At 50.8% G+C, this 25,225-nt stretch overlaps 1 protein-coding gene across 1 annotated transcript in view; it reads right to left on the reverse strand.

Moving 5' to 3' along the window:
- Window positions 1–2,483: 2,483 nt before the first annotated feature.
- SLC6A3 (solute carrier family 6 member 3) overlaps window positions 2,484–25,225 on the reverse strand; it is a 36,444-nt gene continuing 13,702 nt past the window's right edge. The window contains exons 5-15 of the mRNA XM_045848123.1: window positions 20,795–20,933; window positions 19,450–19,584; window positions 17,646–17,749; window positions 15,837–15,961; window positions 13,461–13,573; window positions 12,161–12,289; window positions 11,330–11,429; window positions 8,636–8,736; window positions 7,093–7,260; window positions 6,385–6,456; window positions 2,484–2,533 (exon numbers count right to left, since the gene is read on the reverse strand). Coding sequence (XP_045704079.1) covers window positions 2,510–2,533; window positions 6,385–6,456; window positions 7,093–7,260; window positions 8,636–8,736; window positions 11,330–11,429; window positions 12,161–12,289; window positions 13,461–13,573; window positions 15,837–15,961; window positions 17,646–17,749; window positions 19,450–19,584; window positions 20,795–20,933 — 1,210 coding nt within the window. The 3' untranslated portion in view covers window positions 2,484–2,509. The remainder of the gene's footprint in view (window positions 2,534–6,384; window positions 6,457–7,092; window positions 7,261–8,635; window positions 8,737–11,329; window positions 11,430–12,160; window positions 12,290–13,460; window positions 13,574–15,836; window positions 15,962–17,645; window positions 17,750–19,449; window positions 19,585–20,794; window positions 20,934–25,225) is intronic.

Consider the following 25,225-nt stretch of genomic DNA (forward strand, 5'->3'; position numbering starts at 1 on the left):
TGACCTGCAGGTGCTCACACTGCACCTGGCGCGAGGGCACAGCTGGAATAGAACAGGCCAGGGTCCTGTGAGGCTGTGAACAGTTAGTCAAAGTGTACCACGCCTGTTTCTGAGGCACCCCGAGACCAGGGGACGGAATGATCATAATAGTACTGAGGTCAGCTCACTTTGTCCCCTTGGGGCAGGCTCTGCATCCAGCCCAGGGTCTGTTGTGATGGCTGACAGAGGTGGAGGCACTGCGGAGCTGAGAGTGGGAGTGGAGGGTCACAGCCATGGGGCAGGCAGCACCCCAGGGAAGCAGCAGCAGCAAGCACCGGACAGTTGAGGCATAGCACACGGTGTGTGGCTGGATTGGTGATGGGGCCAAATGGGCAGACTCTATGTGGGTTGCATGGTTCCTGGCAAAATGAGATCCAAAGGAAATGAGGATGTTCTTTGGGGACCTGGGGCAAGCACGATCATGTAGGGGTAGGGGCAAGAAGGCCCTGATGTGGGTGTGTCTTCTGGATGCCCTTGTTGGGGGCAGGGTTGGAAGGTCTGGCAGGGTGACCAGTGTCCTAGCATGTTGGCCATAGCCTGGCAGGGGCAACTGGCTGCCTGACCACGTGGATCACAGAGCTGGTGTTTATTCTAAGTATAATGACAAACCACAGAGATCTCTAGGCTGTGACCTGAGCAGACTGGTATCTGGAAGGAACTCTTTAGCCACAAAGTAGATTAAAGACTGTCAGGGATGGAGGATAGGGCGCCCCTTAAGACTCTGGTGGCATGTCCCTGGAACAGGCCCTTGGCCCAGGCAGGGGCGGTAGCTGGAGTCTGCCCACACAGGAGCCTGCAGGGGAGCTGATGGGGTAGATGGGGGCTCGAGAGAGGCAGGCAGGAAAGTGTTAGGTTGGCCTGAGCAGTGGGTACCAGGGAAACAGCAGGTATGGGTCTTGGGTGGGGTCCAGGGTAAGCCCAGCAGACCTTCAGGGTCCAGGCTGTGCTCCCTCTGGGCTGGCAGGTGCCGGGTGAAGACCCCATGAGGGGGTGAAGCTGCGAGCCCAAGGCAGCTGGCCCAGAAAAACAAGGAGGTTGAACAAAAAATGTGGCCACACAGCCATGGTTGTCTTTCCCGCATACATTTTTTTATTGTTGGTGATGCTGAGTATGGACACAGACAGACACTGACAACACTGGTGTTCTACACGGAGCTTTCGATACTCCCCGAAAGGAGATGGCAGACCTGATTCCTCTTGGCTACAAGGATGACAATCTCCAGGGACAGGCCAGTGTTTCCCCTCCCCCCAGGCAGCAAGTTCCACAACCCCTGGGATCACAGTCCACGGCAGGGGATGCTGAGAGGGCTCTGCATGGCCAGCACGCACAGTGGGATGTCTCTGCAGGGCACAGAGCTGCGTGGAGCGTGCAGTCCACAGCCCAGTGCGTTGTGATGACCCACGGCGCCTTCCGTCCAGGTGGGCAACCCTTGGCCAACGGTCTTCTCTCACTTTTGCTAATATTCTCACAGACAACAACTGGAACAGGAAACAGGTTTTTAGAAACCAACCCTGCATTCTGAGAATTGGTTTTGATTCACAGGTAAATATGATTTTAAAAAGCCATTCCCTAACTTAAAAAGTGTTGTTATTGATATGATTTATGCCTGAGAGAAATAAAATTCTGGCGGGGTCTTGTTCCCAAGGTCACAGCTCAAGGCTGCACCTGGTGAGGTCTTCAGGCTGCCTGCCTTCGTGTCTCTGCACAGTCAGGGTCCACCAGCTGGGGACGCACCCCTGCTCCCTGGGGGCACACTTTCTCCCAGGGCCGGGGTCCACAGCGTGGTGACCATGAGCTGAACCGGACCCACATCAGACAAGAACTGTGGCAGCCACACAGATTCCACCGAGTTTGTTCTTCTTTGCTGCAAGGAAATAAACGGCACTCCCATCACACATGGGACCCTCACCCTCGGTGGCTCTGAATAGACCGCATGTGTCACAAGAAGACACGAGCCCTCCCCGTTCCCCACCACTTGGTCACCCTTTGCACGGTCTCTTCCATTTCACCATTTTACCTAATTTCACAATTAGGCAAAATGCAATGTTTGGCTTTTTAAATACGAACAAAACAAATGACTTGGGAAGCTGTTGTGAGCACTGGGGCTCTCGCAGAGTGCGCCTCTAATTACTGTATTTCTTCCCAGCGCACAGTTGGAGCGAGACCTGTGCTCTGGACGGCGGCAGAGGGATGGGGGAGCCGCGTGACATGAAGGAACACGATGTTTTCTACCTGCGGGAATGGGCACAGATCTACTAAGTTACACAGCGACACAGGACGGACGGCAGGTCCTCTCCCCGTGGCATGAGGGTGTAAACAGTCAGAAGATAAAGCTCTTGTGTGTTTCCAGTAAAGCAGAAGTTAAATGGTAGAGCAACCCTCCTTTCCGTCCAAGCTCAGGTTTTCCATCTAGGTTTGTGTCTCTCCTGCAGTGGGACAGCTGCCCAGGGTCTTCCTTCTCCACTGCCCTCTATACCATGAGCCAGTGGCGCAGCTGTGAAGGAAACAGGGTTTATTTAGATGTGAACTGAGAAGCCAGTGACTGGCTGGTAGCTGTGAGAGGTCTCAGCAGAGAGAATGGTGTGGACACAGCCTGGGAGGCTCAGGGGGGCTGGGCCAGTGTTGTGCCTGGGGCAACCTAGACCTAATGCTTGTTAAACCTCCTGTGGATGAGTCATCACCACTTGACAAAGGGAAGTTGGGGAGCACAGCTTCAGCAACAGGCCAACACATGGATCCAGTGGCCACGGTGGCCCTCGACACTGTGCACTTAGTTGCCAGCCAAACATTGCACAGCAGCAAATCTGGGGCTGGTTTAAGATGTCACCCCCCACCAGCATGCATGTCACCTGTGAACCCCCCCACCCAGGCTCCCGTGGCTACTATCTGGGTGCTGCTGGTCCATTGCAGTGAAGGGCTGCACCCTGCAGTTCCATGTCCTTGCTTGACCCCAACAGGTGCGGGAGCAGGCCTCATGACCGCTCAGGACAGATGAAATCGACAGGATGGCTATTTAGTCTTCTTGCAAATGTCATCGCCTATTATGCAGCTGGGAGTTCAGCCTATTTTTGAGCACAAGCCATTCTATCACTAAATGGTAAGAACCGCACTTTTTAAGCATTTTCAAAACAAGAGCATGCAGAGCTTCTTTCTGACCCAGCCCAACCTGCCACTGGTCCCGCTGCAGGGCTACCCTATCACCCACATCAAGGTGGGGGCTCCAGAGGGCCTGAGGTGACCAACTGGTGACACCAGCACTGGCAGAGCCCAGGTGCTCTGTAAGGGGAGCTGGTGGGCAAGGGGGGCCATGCCTGGGGCCCCAGCTCCAAGCCCCAAGCCTCTGTCCTGGCCATGGTCAGCAGCAGAAGGCAACCTTCTCTGGAGGAAGATGTGCTGGGGGCATCTCAGAGCTCCCATGGATTAAGATTAAGCCATGAGTTCATGCATAAGGAGACTAGGGACATGGCTGCAGCCCACCCTGAGTGAGGTGAGAGCAATCAGAGACTTCAGACCCCATGGACCCCAGAGAGGGTGCAACTGTCAGATTACAGGGCAGCTACATAAAACATGTTTTAAAGGCGACGTATGCAAGTTACAATGATGCACATTTCACAAGACATATGTGGACGTAATGCAGCATCCAGGGATGAAGTGAAGGGGAACTGTCCGTCAGGTGGGACACAGTCGGGCAGCCACGAGGTGGAGGGCAGGTGGCGCGGCTGTGGCTCCCAGGCTGTGCCCATGAAAACTCTTTCCCAAGTGAGGGCGAAAGACGGCCATGTATGGACTTGCAAAGGTGTGGGAGTTTATCAGGAGACCTATTTTTAAGGGAATGTCTGAAGGATGTGTTTTTGAAAATCAAGTAAATGATCCTCAGAAAAAAAGATATATGTGCCAAAAAGCATAATGAACAAATAAACACTAGACACGCACGTTCATACAAGAGGATATTTCTGTACAAAATAGCAACAGTGATAACAACAACAACAATTATGTCTAATTTGTAGGTTAAAGAGACAGAAATGAGCTATTGGACACTAATAGCATATTAATCAGCAGAAGGAAGATTTAAATCCTTGTAGTATTCAGAATGGGGGTTGCAAATTGTTTAACTTTATATTTGAGCTGAAATATGCATGATATAATTCCACGTACTGCTATTAAAGGAATAGAATAAAGTCCTAAACATATACAAAGAAAAAAGTAGAATAAGAAAAAAATCCCCTAAAATTAATCCATAAAAGGTAATCAAGGTGAAAAATAAACATTGAAAATGGGACAAATAAAGTGAAAAAGACCAAACAAATCAAAACTTACAAGTGTAAATGGATTAATCTGCCTGATTGTCAGAGTAAAACATTCCAGGTATATGCAAGTTTTGAAAAAAACAAAAACACAACACCTTCATTCTAAGCTCATTGCAAAGTTGAAAATTAAACGTCTGCAGAAGATATTTCAGGCAAACTCAAAAGAAACCTAGTGCAGCTGTATTTGTTTCAGACAAAAAGTACTTGAAGAGCAAAAGTATCACAAGGGAGAGAAGATGGCGCAGGCTGCCAGGAAGATGAGATAACTCTAAACATGTATCTACCCCAGAGAACTTGTATAAGTAAAACTGGTACCACTGCAGGGGAAATTGGGCGAATTTGCTATCAGGGCAGGATATTACGTAAATATCTCTTTGTTACTCATGGTCAAGCAGAGTTAAGTTAGCAAAGTTGTAGAAGGTGTGAAGAACAAGACATAGAAGCCTAATCTAATGAACAGAAGGAGAGCATTGTATCAACAATTAGAGATACACATAAAGAAAAATTTAAGTAATGATAAATATTAAAATTTGAATAAGTAATGTTGATAAGTGGATCAGATACTCACCCACAGAGAAATCTCAACACACTTCAAAGAATAGGTAGCATAGGTGTCCAGGCACCAAGTGATTAATTTAGAAATCAATAACAAAAAGACACATGAAACATTCCCACACATTTGGAAATTTACAAGCAGACTTGAAGAAATCACAATAAATATTAAAATATGCTTTTAACTGAATAATAAGAAAAATGCTGTTAAATGTTGTGGAATACAGCATGCAGGGCATTTTCAGGGGAATTTCATAGCCTTGAAGGCTTATATCAGAAAACTGAAAGGCTGAAAATTAGTGATCCAAGGTCTAAATTAAGATGTTGACAAGAGCATAACAGAGTAAACCCAAAGAAAGAAGAATGAAGAAACAATAAAGACAGGAGTGGAAATAAATGAGAGAGTAAGAAGAGCAAGAATAGGACCCTGCACCAAGGCATCCGCCCTTCAAACTGTGTACGAGAAAGTTCTCTGTGCCCACACACCTCCCTGGTCCATGCCTGCCTGAAATCACGCCCTTAGGTGGTTTCTGAGTCAAGGCGGCCTTCAAGTCCTGGAGGGACTGGCCGTCCAGCACTCACAGCTGACGTTGGTGCCCCGACTCGGCCCTCACCTGGTCTGGGGCTGTCTCAGGAGGTGATGGGAGCAGGAGTGCCTGCCAGCTCGCCTCCCCCTGACCAGCTATGTGACTGTGTGGTGGTCTCAGCCTCTCCATGCTTCAGGGGCCCCCTCGGAGGGTGTGGGAGTTAAAATGTGTCATGTGTTTACTCTGTCTCTCAACAGTGTTTGGGCCCTTTCCGCAGCTGCTCCATGGCATGTGATAAATGCAGGTGGAAGCTCACGTGTGAGCAGATGCCTCCCAGCTGTAGGGTGGGGAGAAAGAATAAATACTGCCACAGGCCTGGTATGACCCCTACCGTCTCCCACCTGGAGCCTCCTGTTGTTGCCCCCAGACACCCTGCAGCCCCACCTCAATAGAGCGGCCTGAGTGATGCTGTCAAATGTCATCAGATCTGGGCTCCATCAGATCCCAGCTCTAGACCTTCGGGAGCCTCTCGCCTCCTGCACGTGGCCTGGGCTGCTCCAGGCTTGTCTCCCCCGCTCATCCCCCAGCAGGGCATGCATCCTTTACTGATCCTACAGTTGCCCTGCCCACCCCTCAGGGCCTTTCTCCTTGCTGTGTCCCCACCGGGAATGCAGGCCCCTTGCTTCACACAGACGCCACCTCCTTGGTGGGCCCCAAGTCACGCTCTGCCCCTCTCTTGCTTTCTCTTTCCCCACAGGCCCATCTGCATCTGATATACTTCATCTGCTCCCTGCCCGTCCTCAGGTCAGGGGTTTGCAGAAGGTGGTGTCAGGGAGCATTTGCTGAATGAATAAATGAGCCTCCCAGCTTTCTGAGGGCTGTGGTTCAGGGATAAGCCTTGTTCTCCAGACCCATCTGCAACAGGTGGGGGGATGGTGGGGGGAGCGGCATGCACTCACCGTGAACTGCCGCACCTGCCCTCTGTCCACCAGCTGGTGCTCCTTCTCGGGGGTTATGGCATAGGCCACTTTCTAGGAGAGATGGAGAGACCGTGGGCACTGGCACATGCTCAGCGAGGTGACTAGGCTCCCCAGTGGGCCCGTTGTCAGCTGTAGGAACTGACATCTGGGTCCCCCTAGACCCTGGAGCAGTTGTGGCACAAGCTGATAAGGCAGATGCTGGAGAATTCCTGTCTCCACATCGGCTTGTGGTGGGCTCCGAGTGAAGGTAAACAGCACTCGCTCCCACTGGCCTACATTGGGCCCCAGGGCACCTGAATCTTACATGCCACACAGGAGGAGAGGCATCTGCTTTCTGTCCCATTCAGAAAGAATGGGACAGAAAGCTGCTCTAGGAAGCTGGCCTTCCTTCCACCTCCTGCCCAAATGGCCCAGGCCCTGGGCCTAGACAGAGAGCAGCTGCCCTCCTCGCTGGTCCTCCAGGGCCCATCTCTCAGCAGCTGCCATTTCTGACTCACTGAGGCCAGATTTCCTCTCCAGTGTTGCAGCCCTAGGGGACCCTCCCACAGCCCCAGCTGCCTAGGGTACCGAGATTTTATGCAGTTTATGTGTGGAGTTTGCCAGCAGGAAGTGAGAGGCCACTTGATGTAGTTGGTGGCCTCATGATCAGGTGACTGGAGGGGTAAGGGGTCCTGGCCGCATACACACCTCCCGCAGAGACCCGGGCAAGCTGTAGAACTTGTAGGCTGCGTAGATGGGCACCATGGACATGGAGGATGCTGCGATGGTCCACCCTAGCGCATTGGCCCACTCAGGGAAAACGTAGTCTCCGTAGTGCGGGGGCCTGAAGGTCACGATGCTGACCACGACCACAAACTGAAAGCAAGGGCAGAGGTCATGCGGTGACATTTGGCTGGTAGACGGGGGGCGGGGGTGTGGGCACAGAGGTGGAATGGAGCCAGAGTCAGGGCGGTGGGTCTCCCAGCCACCACAGCTCTAAGGACCCCGGCCCTGCAAACCAGGGAACTCAGGCGGTGGGGCTGCTTCTGCAGCTGCCCTATGAATCCTGAGCTGCTGTCACAGGACAGTGTTCCTGAGACACACGTCCTCTCACTTCTTTCTGAGTTTGACTAGTGGGAATGCCCCCAGCTGGCCTTTGACAACCTCACACCTTGTCCCATCCAGGGGACCTGAGCAAGTAGAGCAGCCCAAGAACACCTCGCCCTTCTCCAGTTCACACATCCACAGCCTTCACCCTCTGGACTGTGGGGAGATGGACGTACTGGAGACGGGCCTCAGGCTGCCAGGAGGGGGAGACAAGCAGCTTCCGAATGTTCGGGCGTGGCTCTCTGAGAAGCACCGTTCATACCACTGAACTTTTGATGCCTCTCTTTCTTTTTCACTTACTAGCCTTTGGGCTGGTCTGTGATGGGGTCTGCCTGAGCTGCCTGTCCATCCCAGGCCTCCCTCAGGTGACCACTGGGCTGGCTGGGGTGAGAGGAGAGCCAGGGGCCAGGGGGTGCTGGTCTCTCTGCACAGCTCCTGGGCTCTCCACTCAGACATGAACTTGGCCTTGAATGGCCACCTGGAGCCACCTGTTCAGACCTGCCAGGAGAGTTCAGGTGTCGAGAGCCATCGGGTCTCAGTCACAGCCACTCAACCTGCTGCTGCAGTGTGCCGCGCGGAAGGAGCCATGGGCTGCCTGTAACAAATGCTGTGCCTGTGCTCTCAACTAAAACAGGCGCGTGTGGACTAGGCCCAGACAATAAAAGCCAGGCAGCTAGTGGACACGAGAGGTGCCCGTGCCTGGGGGGCCCCTGGGGGCAGAGCTGTAGCAGAATCCACATCACTCTGCCCTCTGGACTGAGCACTTGTCTACCCCAGAGGTCTAAATTCTACATTGGTCCTCAAGGCAGGAGATCAATAATCCCACTCATCTCAGGCCTTCCCTCTAACACAGAGGGGTGGCCAAATGCAGGACACGTGAGGGCCTTCGTTGTGGGAAGACCACCCTGCATGTGAGGTTTCTCAGTGGGTCTAGTGGGGGTGGGGCATACCTTCGGGAGACCGGAGAGGATTTCTGGGACCAGCCTGCCCTTCCGGTCTCTGGGAAGCAGGGAACCCCCTCTCCAGCCTCAAGCACATTCACGCACCCAAGTGACAACCTGCCTGCGGCCACCACCACTGACCCTGGAGTAGGCTTGAGAGCTGGGGCAGAGCAGGAACCTTTGCGTGGCCTTTGGGCCCTTACCAGGAGGAAGCAGGGGCTGACGAACTTCCAGCACAGCCGCCAGTAGAGGCTGGGCCGCTGCCCGGTCATCTGCTTGATGTCATCACTGAACTGCCGCACGCCTGGGAGAGCCAAGTGGTGAGGTCAGCACAGCACTTTCCACAAGACCTAGGCAAGCACCTTGGTCCGCACAGACCCCCGGCCCACCCCAGGGGACTTCAAGCTCAGGCTGCCTCCTGTAGGGACCAGCCCCACCCCAGACTGCCCAGTGGTCTTGCTGACCGGGGGTCCCCACACATGTCCCCCATGGTGACACTGAGTGACCTTTGCTCCTCAGTCCTAAGGACCACTCAAGGAGACCCATGGGAAGGCAGCCACTCTGCCTGACCACTGTCCACCCTCTGCTCACCTTGGGTCCTCCCCATGTCCCACAGCTGTGTCTGCCCGCCTGCTGCAGTCACTGCTTTTTCTCTTAAAAATCTGTGGTAAATATGTACTTTACCATCCTAACCATCTTTAAGTGAACAGTTCTGTGGCCTTTAGCACAGTCACATCACTGTGCAGCCATCACCTTCATTGATCTCTAGAATTTTTCCATCTTCCCAAACTGAGGCTCTGAGCTCATTAAAGAGTGGCCCCCTTGCCCTCTCCCCCAGCCCGGGGAGCCACCCTGCTGCTGCCTGTCTCTACGCATGTGACAGCTCTAGGAACCTCCTTGGGTGAATGCACACAGGATTCTCCCTTTTGGGACTGATTTATCTCACTCAACACAGAGTCCTCTGGGACCATCCCCGTGGCAGCACGGGTCAGGATTTTCCCTTTTTAAAGGGTGAATAGTATTCCATTACTGTATGTATAAGCATCATTGTTAAAGGAAAGCTATTCCTAGATGACCAATATTTTCTCCAGGAGATCCTAAAAGAGGGCTTTCCTGCCCCGCATTTAGCCTGGGCTCAGGTCGTACTGCTGCGGCTGGTTTGCTGAGCTTGTTGTGCAAGTCTCGTAGGCACCACATGTGGGGACATATCAGAAAGGACCTCTGTTCAGAATTCCCTCTCACACTCCAGTCCCATCATCAAAACCCTGGACGTGAAAATGGACCTGGGGGCAAAGAAGAATGGAGAAGGACAAACCCAAAGGCCAGCAAAGAGGGGAGTGTCCGCTTGGGACCCCACAGCCCCTCCGGACTCAGCCCCAGGAGCAGGTCCAGGGCAACCCTGCCTGGCACTGGGCCATCAGCGCTGAGACCCACAGGGCCCCTTGGTGCACCAGTAGGTCAGTGTATTCTGATGCAGGCTTTGTTTTCTTATATTAGAGGGATGTGAATTGCTCTTGGAGAAATGATGCAGATCTCTGTCTTCTGAGGGTTTGGGGAGCAGACTTGGGGAGCAGACAACCACTGTCTAGCCAGGTTCCCTCCAGCCTCCACGAGCAGTGGGTTCATGGCTATGGGTGAAACTTGAAGCTTCTCTCGCTCTGTGAGGTGTTATTTTGGGGGTAGGGGAGTGATGATGAGGTATTGATTCAAGGCGCCAATGAAAATACAGTATTTCCTTCAATATTTCCCTATTGAATGAGAGTTCAATATTTTCTTTTTCTGTAGAACAAATATAATTGAAAAAAATGTTCTCAAGATGCAACTGTCAGTTAAACCTCTCAAAGCCAGGGCAGGTTAATAAACTGTAGTTTCCATGGCTCCAAGGCAGAGAATATGACCCCCTCTGTGAGATGAGGGGTCACAGGAAGCTGGGGTTTGTGCAACATCAGGTCTTTAGCTTCAGTACATATGTGTTCGGATCCATGCACCTATTTCCCTCAAAGACACCTGGTCAGGTGAGCTGGGTTGGCACCATGGTCCATTTTATGGGAGAGAAAACTGAGAAGAGAGGTGGGTGGCCTGCCCAGGCCAGCACTTGGGGGAAGGGCAAAGCCTCCTCAGGGGTTTTCTGATGCTGTTAAATGATGCTTGGTCTCCATGCCAGGACAGATGGAAGGCCATGGCTGCAGGCTGGGGCCAAGCCTCGTCTGGGGGTCATCTGCTGACCAGCAGGCCCCCAGCCTTGTAGGACTCACAGTTCTAACTTATGAAGAAGCACCTGGACCTGGAAGAGCCTAGGGTCAGGTGAGCAGTGATGTCTTTGGTGGGTAAGGAGTTCTGTGCTGTAGGAGCTGATGCATGAGCAGGGGCACCTTGAAACACAACGACTGATGAAGAGCCTTTGTTAATCATGTTCTCTGACAAGGAGCAGACTCAGCTTGTTTCTCTGGTGTCTTGGGGGCTAGTGACCTCCTGGTTAGCTGGACACAGACCTCACCTCCACCAGTGCTAGTGTTCCAACATCCCAGGAAACCATTCTTTCTTAAGAACCAATTAGGGCATCTTAATAGCATAATTAAGTGGCCACACTGAATGCCTCTGACCAACATAAGGATTTTGGGGTACCATCCAGACTGTCTTCATTAAACCGATGGAATGACGGTTTCCAAGCTTCTCATGTTTCATGTTGAGAAGCTTCTCATCTCTGTGTTGCTGTGGTCACCACAACTCAGCATCCTAGAGCTAATATTCATCGCTTTTCAAGGCAGCTTTACCAGAAAGGAAGTGGCATAGCAACAAAGTGAGAGGCAGCCAGCCCTGCCAGTCACAGAGACGGCACAGAGGCTAGCTCTCCCACTGGTGAAGCACACCAGCCCCCAGGAAAGGCTTGTCCTTACCGTAGAACCAGGCTACCCCGATGGCCTCGATGAGCACGCCAAAGAGGATGGATGTGCCAGCTGCAAAATGGTCCAGCAGTGTGAAGACGTAGATGCCACCCTGGAAGAGAGGGGAGCGCCTGCTGAACCCCGCATGTCCTGGTGTGGCACGCCTGGCTGGCGAAAGCCTCACCCGTGCAAGTGTTTTTCCCAAAACATAAACCTGGCCTCTGGGTTCAGTTTACAGACAGATTCTGTTGTACCCCCTATAAAGTCTGATTGGAGTCATTGAAATTCAATCCACCCGCAACTTCCTAGGAACACATCTATTACCAAAAAAAAATAAAGATGACCTCTTCCCATTTCTCAGGGCTTCAGGTGCCATTAGAAATGAAAGCAACGAAATGCCAAACTTGGCAGGGCCTCTATGGGGAAAGGAGGTGACCTGGGTGCCCTGCACCCTGTGGACTGGCCTCCCTCCAGCCCCACAAATCCAACAGGAGGGAGGCTGAATCAAGGGCACCTTCCAGGGAGCTGTCCAGGTGCTGAAGTAACACTAGACCAAGTTTCCACTTGTGCCGTAGCTACTCCATGTGACCATAGCTGTTCTGTGTGACCATAGCTACTCCACGTGACCACAGCTACCATGCATGTGACCATGGCTACCCTGAGGGTGACCATAGCTACCCTGACTGAGACCACAACTACCTGAATATAAGTTGAGGGTTGTTTTTTTGTGGAGATGCAGCTCTTAGAAAAGCTGTGACTCTGTCTGGCCCGACAGCACCAGCCTTGCCACCCAGTGCCAAGTGCTAATGAGACATCATCAGGTGAAACTGAGTCTGTACGTACATTGGTGACGCAGAAGAGGGAGAGGAGGAAGGTGGCCAGGACGATGAAGAGAGTGAAGAGTTCCCGGTGCCTGTGCAGAAGCTGGAACTCATCAATGAGCCCGGTGATCACTGACTCCATCCCGCCCATCTGCAGCCAACACAGAGCAGGGGACGTGCTGGGGGGTCACTCGCACCACATCCTGGTGCGATTTACATGTCATTCAGTGGATGTTCTCCTGGAAAATGGACATGGAGTGGGAACTGCATGGTGTCCAGGGTGCAGAATGCCTTAAGGACAAGACAGTCCTTGAGTGGGCTTCTCTTATGGCACAGCCACTGGGGGGAGAAGACTGGGGATGGACACTCGGTCCACTGGTGGTGACTTTCCAGCCACTACAAAGTCCTGGTGTGGGGAGAGAGGTGCTGTATGGCTAACACGCGAACCCTTCCTGACTCTGAATGTCATGATGCAGTGTTGTTCACGTCACCCTGACTATCTGGGGACCCTCGCTGTCCCACTCTGTCGAGACCACCTCCCCCAGGAAATGCTGTCACGACTGCATCCCCACCAGACATGCCGTTCAAGGATGTGGTCCACCCCGAGGGGCTAGTGACTGGACTGGTGGGAGAGGAGGTGGATAGCTATGGAGCATGACCAGTGTTCTCATGGAGAGGGTCTCTGTACTTTGTAGAAAGCTCAGGCAAACAAGGCCAGTCACGAGGACCTTGAGGTCTGAGCTCTTGGGCATGAGCAGGCAGTGGGGGTACGAGCAGGCAGTGGGGGCAGAGACTGAGGGAGTCTAGGAGGCCCAGGGATGAACAAGGGCCTAATGTCTGCCCTGTAGCATACACCACACACACATGCACACACATATGAAGAGCCACATATAAAACATGCAGTGGGCAGGCCTGGGCTGTGGCTGGAGACTGCTGTTGTCCTACCCTGCAAATGCAGCCATCCCTCCTAGGGGCAAAGGGGTCACGGAAAGTGATGAGTCATGAGGAACCTGCCTTAAGTGTGTGGTCATGTCACCTTATTTTCCTGTGCAGCCCTCTTGCTCGTGTATGTTTAGGGTCCATGGAGGCTCAGGCAGAGGGTGCAGCTGGTGCCCCCAAATGAAAAAAGAAGGGGCACGTTGGTCCAAACACCCTATCCCAGGAAAGGGCTCAAATAATCATGGGACCCCCTCCCTGCCACGCATGTGGGGCTCTGTGTGAGGACAGAAACTTTAGGGGACCCCAGGGAGCATCTGAGGCTGCAGATGAGCCTGGCTGTTGTGGGCGGAGTCCTGGGCACAGAAAAAGCTGATGTCACTCACAGCGCTGTCGATCCCCAGGGTGAGCAGCATGATGAAGAAAACCACAGCCCAGGCCGAGGACAGAGGGAGCGTGGCGAGCGCCTCGGGGTAGATGATGAAAATCAGCCCTGGCCCTGAAAGCAGAACCTCTGGTTGTCACCGAGTGTCACTTCAAATGTCACTTCATGTCTACACCTCCTTCCCTGCCCCTGAGAGGCCAGCTCAGCCCTTTTCAAGTGCCTTCAGATTTAATAGCACAAAATCTTTCCCATCACTGCCTCTCCTGTCCTTCCTCCTGTGAACTTGGCAGACACCCAGCTCTGGACTCTAGAGAATGGAAGCCCAAAACCAATGGAGACTGATTCACTTGTCCCACCAACCCCAGTGGCCCTGCTGCTCTCCAAATCACTCCTGTACCCCGGCTGTGGGGTCTGGGGGAGGAGAGGGAGGAGCTATGGGGTCCTGCCTGCCTGTGTCCCTGAGCATGCAGTGACCCCCTGGGGTTGGCCTTCCTGAGCAGGTTACAGACATACACACACACACACACACACACACACACACACGCTTACACACTTGCACTCACTGTGGTTCATGAGCGATATGTAGTAAATATTTTCTGTGCTGTGAAGTATTCTAAATGTGCTCTTTAAAACCACAGACTGAACGCAGAGACCACATTCATAAATGCTATGTGGTGTGTTGCTGGGAAGGGGCGTGCTCCTGTGCACACGCCAGTGCTCCGTGGATCAGCCCCTTTTACAACATCCTAGGACTGGTATTGCTGGGTCAGGACAGGCGCTGTAGGCAACCACACCTGCTCCTCATCCCCAGCAGGTGGGATCTGGGTAGAGGTGAATGAACACTGTGGGCTTGGACAGAGAGGGGGATGGGAACAGCAGGACCCACCTAAGATGAAATGCAGCTTGGCCTTGGACGATCCAAAGTAAAAAATATTCCCACAGGAAGCTGGCAACTGACCATTTTCATGGTCACCTTTAGAATACACTCACACTTAGCTGACTAGCACTGTCCACTGAGCCTCTGCTTACAGAGGCACCTTATAGCTTTTCTGATTCTCCCAGTCCTCAGTTGGCCTGTGTTGGCACCAGCCAGGAACGGGGGGCACTTACGGTTCTTCTAGGGGTTGGGACAAAGGCCAGAGATGGGCCAAGCTCCCAGAGGCCCTATGGGCCCTGGAGTTGGGCTGAGCTCTCTGATTCCCAAAGGCCCATGTTAGGGGCACCTTTTCCAATGCAGGGCCAGGGGGTGGCTCTTTGAGATGCTCTGAAGTCTAAAAGCCATAAATCCGGGAACCCAGAAACACATCCGTCAGCTCAGATGAACTAATGTCAACACCCTCACCTTGCATTTCTGTGCCTGAGTTAACATTTCACACTGTTTTTTTGAGAATTAGAGCCCTAAATGACATTTACTTTTCTTGTCATGCAAATGCATAGAAAATGTTCAGCTTGATTTTCAGGGGTTAATAGAGATTTTTGCAAGTTATTGCTATTTATCATAATAAAGGGCAAAAAGAACGGTGAAGGTGCATAAATGCAAGTGAGTAAATTTCACTGCTTGGTACTTATTTGCGTTATGCTCCCATTCTCCCGCCCTTATTAATTTTTTTTCCTAGAGGATAGAATATGGACTTGAAAGCATGGGGAGATTTCACCCCAGCCCCCTTCTTTCTCTGCAGTTTCAGAGGGGTTGTTTTGGATCTGGGAGTCTTTGTGTCCTGTTTTCAAAGTGGGGGCTTAATATTCAGCTCTCTGGGGACTGGATGGGATAATGAGGCTGCCTGGCTGAGAGCTCAGGGCACGGGCGAGGTGGGTCCTCTGCTTCTTCCTCCCTGAAAGGTGGGTCCTCTGCTTCTTCCTCCCTGAAAGGTCGCTGACTTGAGTAAAATGACCCAGGAAGCTCAGTCGGTGGCACTCACAGGGCTTTTCTGAGTCTAAGGAGCAGCCCCAGCAGAAGAGGGGACTTCCCAGCCATCAACAGAAGGGGGAATCCTTCAAACTCAGGGCAAACTAGGCGACCCCTCACCACTCACCTGCAGAACAGTTCTGAAGGCGGGGGTGGGGGTGCAGCAATCTCAAGAGACCTGGAGCCTGTACTGACCCGACCCAAGGCTGCCTATGCCATGGTTTCTAACATGAACTAGAACTAAGCAGACCCCCAAGAGCCCAGGGGGCTGCAGCAATCAGAGTCCCCCCTCAGCACCCGCATCTGTGCCCAGTCTCCCAGCTTTCCCTGCCTGGTGGCCATTTAGGTCAGCAACTCTTACGGTACCAAGGCCTGTGCATCTCCCCCTCATTTTGCAGGAAAACACATTTTGAGAACTGACCTAGAACAGGTGGAGGTGTGGGGGTCCCAGCCTGCCCTCGGGGGACTCACCATCCTTGGCCACATCCCCGATGGGCACATTGTGTTTCTGGGCCATGTACCCCAGGAAGGAGAAGACCACGAAGCCAGAGGAGAAGCTCGTCAGTGAGTTGACTGAGGTGGTGATGATGGCATCTCTGTGAGAACAAGACACCCCTTCCCAGCACTGGAGCCCCTTCAGTTTCCAGTCATCATCCTCAATTTACTATGCCTGTTTCTCAATGCGCATGGCCAGTCCCTCCTGCAGCCACAGGGCCTGTCCCCCAGCTGCCCTGCCGGTGGGGAGGGGACCTCCCATCCGGGACCTCCTGGCTGTAGGCTCTGGGCATGTCCCTTGGATGATTGATCAACCACCATGTTTGCCTGGGACTGAGAGGTTCCTAGGACAGAAGACGCAGTGCTGAAGGCAAGAGAGTTCCCACCAGCGACGCTGGGGCTCTGGGTGGACAGAACAGATAGCCACAGGGGTCCCCACCTGTGTTGAGGGGGCTGTCAGGCAGGGGGCACCTTGTTCAAATGCAGGCTCTGACAGGGTGGGTCTGGTGGCCCCAGATGACGTGTTTTCCTGCTGCTCCTGGGGGGCTGGTGCTATTGGTCTGAAGACCCCACTCTGAGGGCTAGAGGAGAGCAGGGGAGGATGGGGTGGGTCAGCCCTTCTGGGAGCCCCAGGAGAAGGACATTGCAGAGTGCCCCGGCCTAGGGGGCACAGGTGGGCTCGGGCAGGGCTGTCTCAGGGACTGCCATCCAGAGTTCCCCCTTTGTGTGACCCTGGCAGTGGTCTGTCTGGTCCTTTTGCTCTGCACACTATCTGTGTGTCTTTGCCACAGTTTATCCTCAGGATATGAAAGAATATAAACAAGAGCCTGTAAAGGTCAAAGAACGCAGGTCCCAGATAAATTCTGTTTCTGTTTTTAGAAGGATTTTGGTTCCAGCATATGGCTACAGGTAAGACCGGTCATTCTAGCCTAGGAGACACAGCTGAGGTGGGTACACGGTGCTGCCTCTTTCCTGCCTGTCCTGATGCTGGTTCACCTGGGTGCCTCTGCATAGGGTCCAGGACACCCTCCAGCACCCAGACTCCCAGGTGCAGACGAGGGGACAATGCGCAGGTGCTTCACTGTGGGGAAGTCTGGGGAGAAGCCTGACCCTGGGCTTTGGGAGGAGGAGCGAGGCAGTGGTGGGTGAGGGGCAGGGGTGGGTGAGGGGCAGGGTGGGGCCTCAGGGGGAATCTGCGGCTCCTGGAACCTAGGAGGCTTCCTCACAGGAAAGTGATACACACCTTCGTGTGTGTTCAATACTTCCCTTAAAACAAGAATCAACATTTTGCCTGTAGCTATGCCACTTTAATTTCCACTTAAAAAGCCATTTGGTGTGAACCAAAGGGTCACCAGTTCGAGCCCCAGTCAGGGCACATGTCTGGGTTGTGGGCCAGGTCCCCAGTACAGGGTGCACAAGAGGCAACCACACATTGATATTTCTCTTCCTCTCTTTCTTCTTCTCTTCCCTCTTTCTCTAATGTATTTTTAGAGAGGGAAGGGAGGGAGGGAGAGAAAGAGAGAGAGAAACATTAATGTGTGGTTGCTGGGGGTTATGGCCTGCAACCCAGGCATGTATCCTGACTGGGAATCGAACCTGCGACACTAATAAAATCTTTTTAGAAAGCCATTTGGCTCAGAGGTTTTACATGCACAGCCTATTTTTCCCCTTTCCCCCCTTTCAACCAGGGACATATTATGACACCCCCACCCCTATATCAGCGATGCCCTCTTGATTTTGCAGATCCTCTTATGGGAGGGGATGGGACAGGAGCTCATAACCTACCTGTAGCAGTTGTTGGTGAATTTATTGTAACTGGAGAAGGCGATCAGCACCCCAAACCCAACGCCCAGTGAGAAGCAGATCTGGGTGGCAGCGTCGATCCACACCTGCAGCCAGAGGGGAGGCGAGCGGCTATTAGAGATAATTGCGGGGAGCGAGCGCCAGCTGTCACAGGCAATTGTGTAAAGACGGAGGCCTCAGCTCCCTGTCCTCCCTGCCCGTGTCTCCGGCTGAGAGACCTCCAGCTCCATGGAACAGAGTGGAATTTAAACTCAACATCATTATCAGCAAGCAACCGGCATCAACAACATGATCAGAGGCAAATGTACCTCAGAGAATAAACCTTCCTGTGTCACTGCAGGGCCTGAAGGAGCAGGAAGAAAAGCAGACTGCATCTTTGTGCATTATTTGTGATTTCCCTTGGAATATCAGTATCATTTCCCCATTCAACCACAGTTAATCCATTATGAATTAATGCTGGCATCTGTTTTGCTTCCTCCTGCTTGCTGCCTGGAGTTGTGGTCTGGGGCCTCTGCTGCATTTCCTCTCTCTTTGGTTGTTCAGCTCCCCCTTCCTTCACACTCATGGAGCATGTGTCTGCTGTCATGGTCTCACCTCCTGTCTTTGCATGGCTCCTAGTCAATGTCACACTGCTGTCCTCACCTTATGGGCTGAGGTATTGTGTTCAAGGAGACTTCCTCCTGAGGTTCCTGCAGTAACTTTCCCTCCTGGGGCTTCCTAGGGGCCTGGAGCCACGATGGTCCTCCCTGCTCACCCACTCCCTTCCATTTCTGCCTCTGGGCTGCTTCCTCCTGAGTCCTGATGAGCCCCACACCTGCCTCTCATTGCAACCAAGCAGCATAAGGCAGCCACCTCCTGAAGGGCCCCTTGTCTCCAGCCTGGAACTTTCTCCTCTGTCCATATGCTCCCTCCACAGCTAGTTGAGCTTCCCTGGGTGACTGTTGGAACCCCACCCTCTGCCTAATCTAGTCCACCTCAATTGGCAACAAGCCCCTTTCTAAAGCTGCCACTCTCATCACCCCTACATCCACCCGCCAGTGGCCACTGCCATTTCTGGGCTGTCTCCCTGCAATGCCAACCCTTCTCTCTCTTCCTTGGGAGACCCCTCTCCCATGGCCTGGCCAAGCCTCCTCTCCTCAGAGAGCCGTCTCCAAGTATTTCTTCCTTTGCTGAAGAAATCTACAGCCCAGCTCTGGACTTAGTTTTTGATGTGATGTGACCTAGATCATGCTCTTGTGCTCTGGGCACCTGGAGTGTTTCACCAATGAGGTTTGGCTTTCTGAGAAGGGAGCCTTGGTTCCTGAGATGCTGGCAGGCAGGTCCCAGCCTTGCTGGGCTGATGAACATGGAGCTGGAGCTCAGGGCTGCATTCCAGGCAGGTGGCAAATCTCTCTGGCCCAGACTGGGCAGCCCCACTGGTGCTTATACAAGGAACCCAAGAACGCCCCTCCAGGATGCGGGCTAGGGAGACGAGCAGCCTTCACTTTATCCTTGCAGAGACCCATCAGGTGACCTGCTCCCTCCACTGCCTTCTGTGTTCCATTCGGCTCCCCTCTATGCCCATACCAGACAGTGAACTCTACCAGTGGGGTCAGGTGTGCACAATGTCCTGCAGAGCCTCGCATGCAGCAGGGCGGCCAGCACCTGCTGGATTTATAAGGTGTATGAGAAATTCCAGATGACCTGCTGCTTTTGGGATCTCCTGCCCCCTAAAAAGAGGGCCCCCCTGGCACCATGCCCATCAGTCCACATAGACAGCAGGGCCTTGAGCAGTGGGCATACTCACGGACGCCTCACAGAGCCGATGGAAGTCAACACTCAGGTATGCTCTGATGCCATCCATGGCTCCAGGAAGAGTAATTCCTCGTAGGAGCAAGGCGAAAAGGACCACGTATGGCATGGTGGCCGTGATCCACACAACCTGGGGAGAAGACAGCGTCACCAGGCTGCACAGGCCACCTGCTGGCAGGGTGTGGCCACAAGGTCACCCTGATGGTTTGTGTTAAGAGAGAGGTGGCCTCTGATTGGGAAGCCCAACATCCCAAACATTCACAGGATGCCAGCTCAGCAAATGCTCACTGGGGTGAAACTGTAAATGCCTTCTATCCTGTGCGTCTTTCCCAGGGATTAAAAGAGGACAAACAACTTGGCAAGGCAGGGACATTCCTGTTCCGTATTTGGTCTGTCACAGAGTGAGTAAGCAGGAGTGGCTGAAATTTCTGATGTGTGAGATGTGAGCACATTTCACTGATTGTGCAAATGTGCACGTGGATTTCGTGTGAAGGATGGGTTCCGGGCTGCAGGGAGGGGAAGAAAAGCACTGTCATGAACAAAAGATTCCATGTGTTAGTGCTTCACTACATGTGTTATAAGTGATGAACACATTTTGGTCAAAATCACTTTGGGTGTCCAGATAATAACCAAAATGTTTTCATCAGCAAAAAACAATTTATGTTGTGCTTGTCTTGATGCTGGAAACACTCTGCTGTGGGTGCCTTCCCTGTGACATCGTTCTTCAACCATAGTCATGTGCTGACTCCCCAACCCAAACATGGCCACCTATCCACTCCCCACCCAACCACAGCCCCCTGTCCACTTCCTAGCCCAACCACAGTCACCCCTTGACTCCATAGCTCAACCATGGTCATTGTCCACTCCTCAGCCCAATCACAGCTGCTTCTCCACTTCCCAACCCAACCTCAGCCCACCTGTTCACTCTCCAACTAGCCATGGTCACTGTCCACTTTCCAACCCAACCACAGCCCCTGTCCACTTCACAACCCAACCATGGCCTTCTGTTTACTCTCTAACGCAAACATGGCCACCTGTCCACTCTCCAACATAATCACAGCCACCTCTGTCCACTCACCAACCTAACCTTGGTCCACCTGTCCACTCCCCAACCCAACCACTGCCACCTGTCCACTCTCCAGCTCAACCACAGCTACCTGTCCTCTCCCTAACCCAAACATGGCCTCTTTGTCTACTTCCCAAACCAAACATGGGCTCCCTGTCCACTCCCCAGTCTACCACAGCCACCCCTCCTCTCCACAACCCAAACATAACCCCCTTGTCCACTCCCCAACCATGGCCAGGTGTCTACATCCCAGTTGGTGAGGCTGCAGCCTCACCTTCCCAGAAGTCTTCACTCCCTTCCACAAGCTGAAATAGAGCAGGACGATGACCAGCACGAGGCAGGATGTGAGCTGCCAGCGGGGAGGGCCCAGGTCGTTGATGCCGTGGCTCTCATGGAGGTGTAGCACGCCACGCCTGGAGGGAGAGAGTGCATGTTTCTCCTTGGGGACTTACTCATAAAGCTGCTTCTAGGACACTGCACATGCTGGTGTGCACCTTAAACATTTCAAGTTGCTTTGAGAATTAGCACCTTGTCTGCACTGGTCAATTCCCTTCCCCAAGACTAAAAATTCTTCTTGTTTTAGTTGTGTGAAACCCCACAAACACTTCAGAGGACAGGGCACTGCAGATGCTGTCAGTCTTGACAAGCCAGCAGGTACCAGTGTTGCATAGGACAGCCACACTAGTCATGCCGGGATGCCGCAGGGCATAGGGAAGGGTAGGTGCCTCCTAACAGAAGGCACATGGTAGGATGATGAAAGGATGTCTGGGTAAGGTGGTTTGGGGCTGAAATGCAGAAATTTCTGGAATGTAAGTGGCCTGGAGGACCAAAAGTGATGGCCTGGTGTGTTACCAGCCTTAGCAGGGCTGTAACCCTTCCACTTCCTGCTGCATTCCTTCTTCAAGTGTGTTTGTTGTCATGGTCCTAGGATCTGGATAATGGAGCATGTGGGGTGTGCCAGTCATGCACTGGGCTTTACCTGCCTGCACGTTGGGTGCCCACTGCAGCCGCCCTGCCCTTTTACAGACAAGAAACCCAGGAACTGAGGGTAAGAACGCTCTCCAACCCGAAGTCAGCCAGCAGCAGAGCCAGGACCTGGACCCGGACAGCCTGACTCTGAACCCATGCTCTGCTGGGGGAAGGAAGCTGGCTGCCATGGAAAGGGAGTGAAGAGCCTCCATTCTGGCCATGAGAGACTGACGCTGTACCAATTAGAAAGCTGGACAAAGTACACCAAATGAGTGTTTGCAGATGTGGAACTGGCACAGGGCTGAGACTCCTTGGAGAAGGGAAGTGATGAGGTGAGCCTTGCAAGACCTCACTTCCCCTCTGGAGGCACCTTCCCAATGTCAGACGGGGGTCCTGAGTGCAGCATGGGGTCTTGCTGTGTGAAGGACACAGTGACAAAGTCTGAGGTGCTGGAAAAGCTCTCCACCAGGGCCCACTGACTCAGCCACAGGGTGAGAGTCTGCAGGTCTCAGAGCTCACACAGGGTTCAGGACCACTGAGCTCCCCCCAGTCAGGACAGGGGGCTTGCTGATCACATGGAGAGTTCAGTGAACTCTGGAAGGCCACTTCAGTAGAGGGCATAAACATTCCTGAAACAAAGGCTTCCCCAGAAGCATTTCAACAAGGTACAGAAGGAGAAAACTGTGGCACAAGCAAATTAACTCCCTATCAGAGCAAATCCAACACGCATTAAAGGAAGACTGCAAAATCTAAATAGCACAAATGTAAAAATCACCAAGTCTAGTACTGATATAAAAGTTTATAGACATAACAAGAAGCAAGAAAATGTGACCTACAGCCAGGAGAAAATTGATCCATAGCTCCCTCACACCAGTACAAAAATCCACTCAAATGGGTAAAAGATAAAATGTAAGAGCTAAAAGTACGAAACTACTGGAAGAACACACAGGCATAAATCTTCAAGACCTTGGATTTAGCAATGGATTTTTAATTAAAATATTCAATTTATTTAAACAAACAAAAAACCAGCTCGCCCAGTTTTCCTAACCCTCCAGCCCCTTATCTCTGGCAACTATCAGTCAGTTCTCTATGTCTATGAGCTTAGTTTGATTTGGTTCTGGCTTTTTCTCCTTTTTGGCTATGGATTTTTTCATATGACACCAAAAGCACAAACAATAAAAGAAAGATAACTGACTTCATCAAAATGAAAAACTTTTGTGCATGAAGACACACTATCAACTGAGTAAAAAGACAATCCACAGAATGGGAGGAAATATTTGCAAATCACACATCTGATAAGGAATTAATACCCAGAATATATGAAGAGCTCCTAAAAGTGAACAATAACCAAAAACAAAAACAAAAAAACCCTCCAAACAACTCAACTCAACAGTGAGCAAAGGACTTGAGTAGATATTTCTCCAAAGAAGGTTAGGTTCATGACAAATGAACTCATTAATTCATGCTCAACATTGCTAATCATTAGAGGAATGCAAATCAAAACCACAATGAGATACCACTACATAGTCATTAGAATGGCTATTATCAACAAGAAAGAAAAAACCAAAATAGAAAACTAGCATTGTTAAGAATGTAGACAAATTGGAACTTGTATGTATTTTTGGTGAAAATGCAAAATGGCGCAGCTGTTGAGGAAAACAATATGGTAGTTTCTTAAAATATTAAACAGAATTTTGATATAATCCAGCAATTCTACTTCTGGGTATACACCCAAAAGAATTGAAAGCAGGGACTCAAACAAATATCTTTATACCATTGTTCATAGCAGTATTATTTGTAGTAGCCAAAAGGTAGAAGCAACCCAAGTGTCCATTGATAAACCAAATATGGTCCATCCACACAACAGAATATTATTCAGCATTGAAAAAGGAAGGGAACTCTGACATACTACAGCATGAATGAACCTTGAAGACATTATATTAAGTGAAGTAAACCAGACACAAAGGACAATACTGTATGATTCCCCTGATATGAGGTCTCTAGAGGTGTGAAATGCAGAGACAGAAAGTAGATGGTGGGTGCCAGGGGCTGAGGAGGGAATAGGGAGTTAGTGGGTAATGGGGACAAAGGTTCAGTTTGGGAAGATGGAAAGTTCTGAGGATGATGCAGGTGAAGGCTGTACAACAATGTGAAATTACTTAATGCCACTGAGTTGTAAACTTAAAATTGGTAGTAATAGCAAATTGTCTGTTACGTATAGTTTACCACCATAGGAAAAAATCCCCCCCACAAAAAAAAAGCAAAATTATTTTCAGAAAAACAAAAGCTGAGAAAATTCATTGATTGTAGGTCTGCACTACAAAAAAGTGCTCAGTGGAATTCTTCAGGTGAAATGGAAACCTGTCTCTACATTAAGGTAGGAGAGCACCCAAAATGATGAATAAATAGGTAAATAGAAAAGCTTTTTTTCTGTTTGAGGTTTATTTAAAAAAGTAATTTACTGTTTAGATAAAAAATAGTAACATGTATTGTGGGATTTATAAAATATTGTAGAAACAAAATTTATGACAACAGTTTCATAACGGACGTGAGGGGAAATGGAGATATAGTGTGACTGGCTCTCACATTATACATGAAGTGTTATAATGTCATTTGAAGGTAGTCCATGGTATGCTAAATGTATACATTATAAACCCTGTAATATCCACTAAAAATTAAAACAAAGAGCTATGGCTTACTAGCCAACAGTGTGGATAAAATGAAAGCCTGAAATTGATTAATTCAAAAGAAGGAATAAACACAGGAAACAAGAAACAAAGAAGAGATGGGAGAGGAAGAAATATCTAGATGAAAGTCTTAAAGCCAACCATACCGATAATTACTGATTGGAAACTGAAGAAAAGACAGAGATTGTGAATAAAAAAGCTGAGAAGCTGAATAAAAAAGCAAGAATCATCTCTATGCTGTCTATAAGAAACCCACTTTAAATCTGACACATATCAGTTAAAAGTATGAAGGTGGAAAAGAAAGCTGAGAGAGTTCATTGCCTGCATGTCTGTCCTATAAAAAATGTTCAGTGAAATTCTTCTGATGAAATGGAAGCCTGGCTATCCATAAGGGTAGGAAAGCCCACAAAATGTTGAATGCATAAGTAGAAAACACCACTCATAGGAAAGCTTGGGTGATCATACATACTATTAGACAAGTCAACTTTGGAGTCGAAATGTTCCCCAGAGAGACATTTCATAATAAAGACATGGTCAGTTCAAAGAGTTAGTATTCATAAATATAATTGCATTTCATGACAGTTGAAACACATGAATGAAGCAAAATCTAAAAGAGCTGTGAAGAGAAATAGGCATATCTACAATTATGGTTGAGATTTAACACCCTTTCTAACTAACCATAGAACAAGTAGACATGCTTGTTCTATGAAAATACATAGAATGTATTTTCAAAAATGAAAATACAATATATGAGAGAATCAGTAAGGAGACCTGCATAGCACCAGGAGCTAACAAGACCTGGCTGATATACAACTCTCAGCCCAACAACAGCAAGACATACATTCTTTTTTTTTTTTTTAAGATTTTATGTATTTATTTATTTTTAGAGAAAGGGGAAGGGAAGGAGAAAAAGAAGGAGAGAAATATCAACATGAGAGAGAAACATTGATAGGTTGCCTCTCATACATGCCCTGATAGGGGACTGAACCTGCAATCCAGGCATGTGAACTGACTGGGAATCGAACTGATGACCTTTCACTTTGTGGGAT

The sequence above is a fragment of the Phyllostomus hastatus genome, unplaced genomic scaffold (assembly GCF_019186645.2).
Source record: "Phyllostomus hastatus isolate PE091 unplaced genomic scaffold, TTU_PhHast_1.1 phas_contig_58, whole genome shotgun sequence".
Classification (NCBI taxonomy): domain Eukaryota; kingdom Metazoa; phylum Chordata; class Mammalia; order Chiroptera; family Phyllostomidae; genus Phyllostomus; species Phyllostomus hastatus.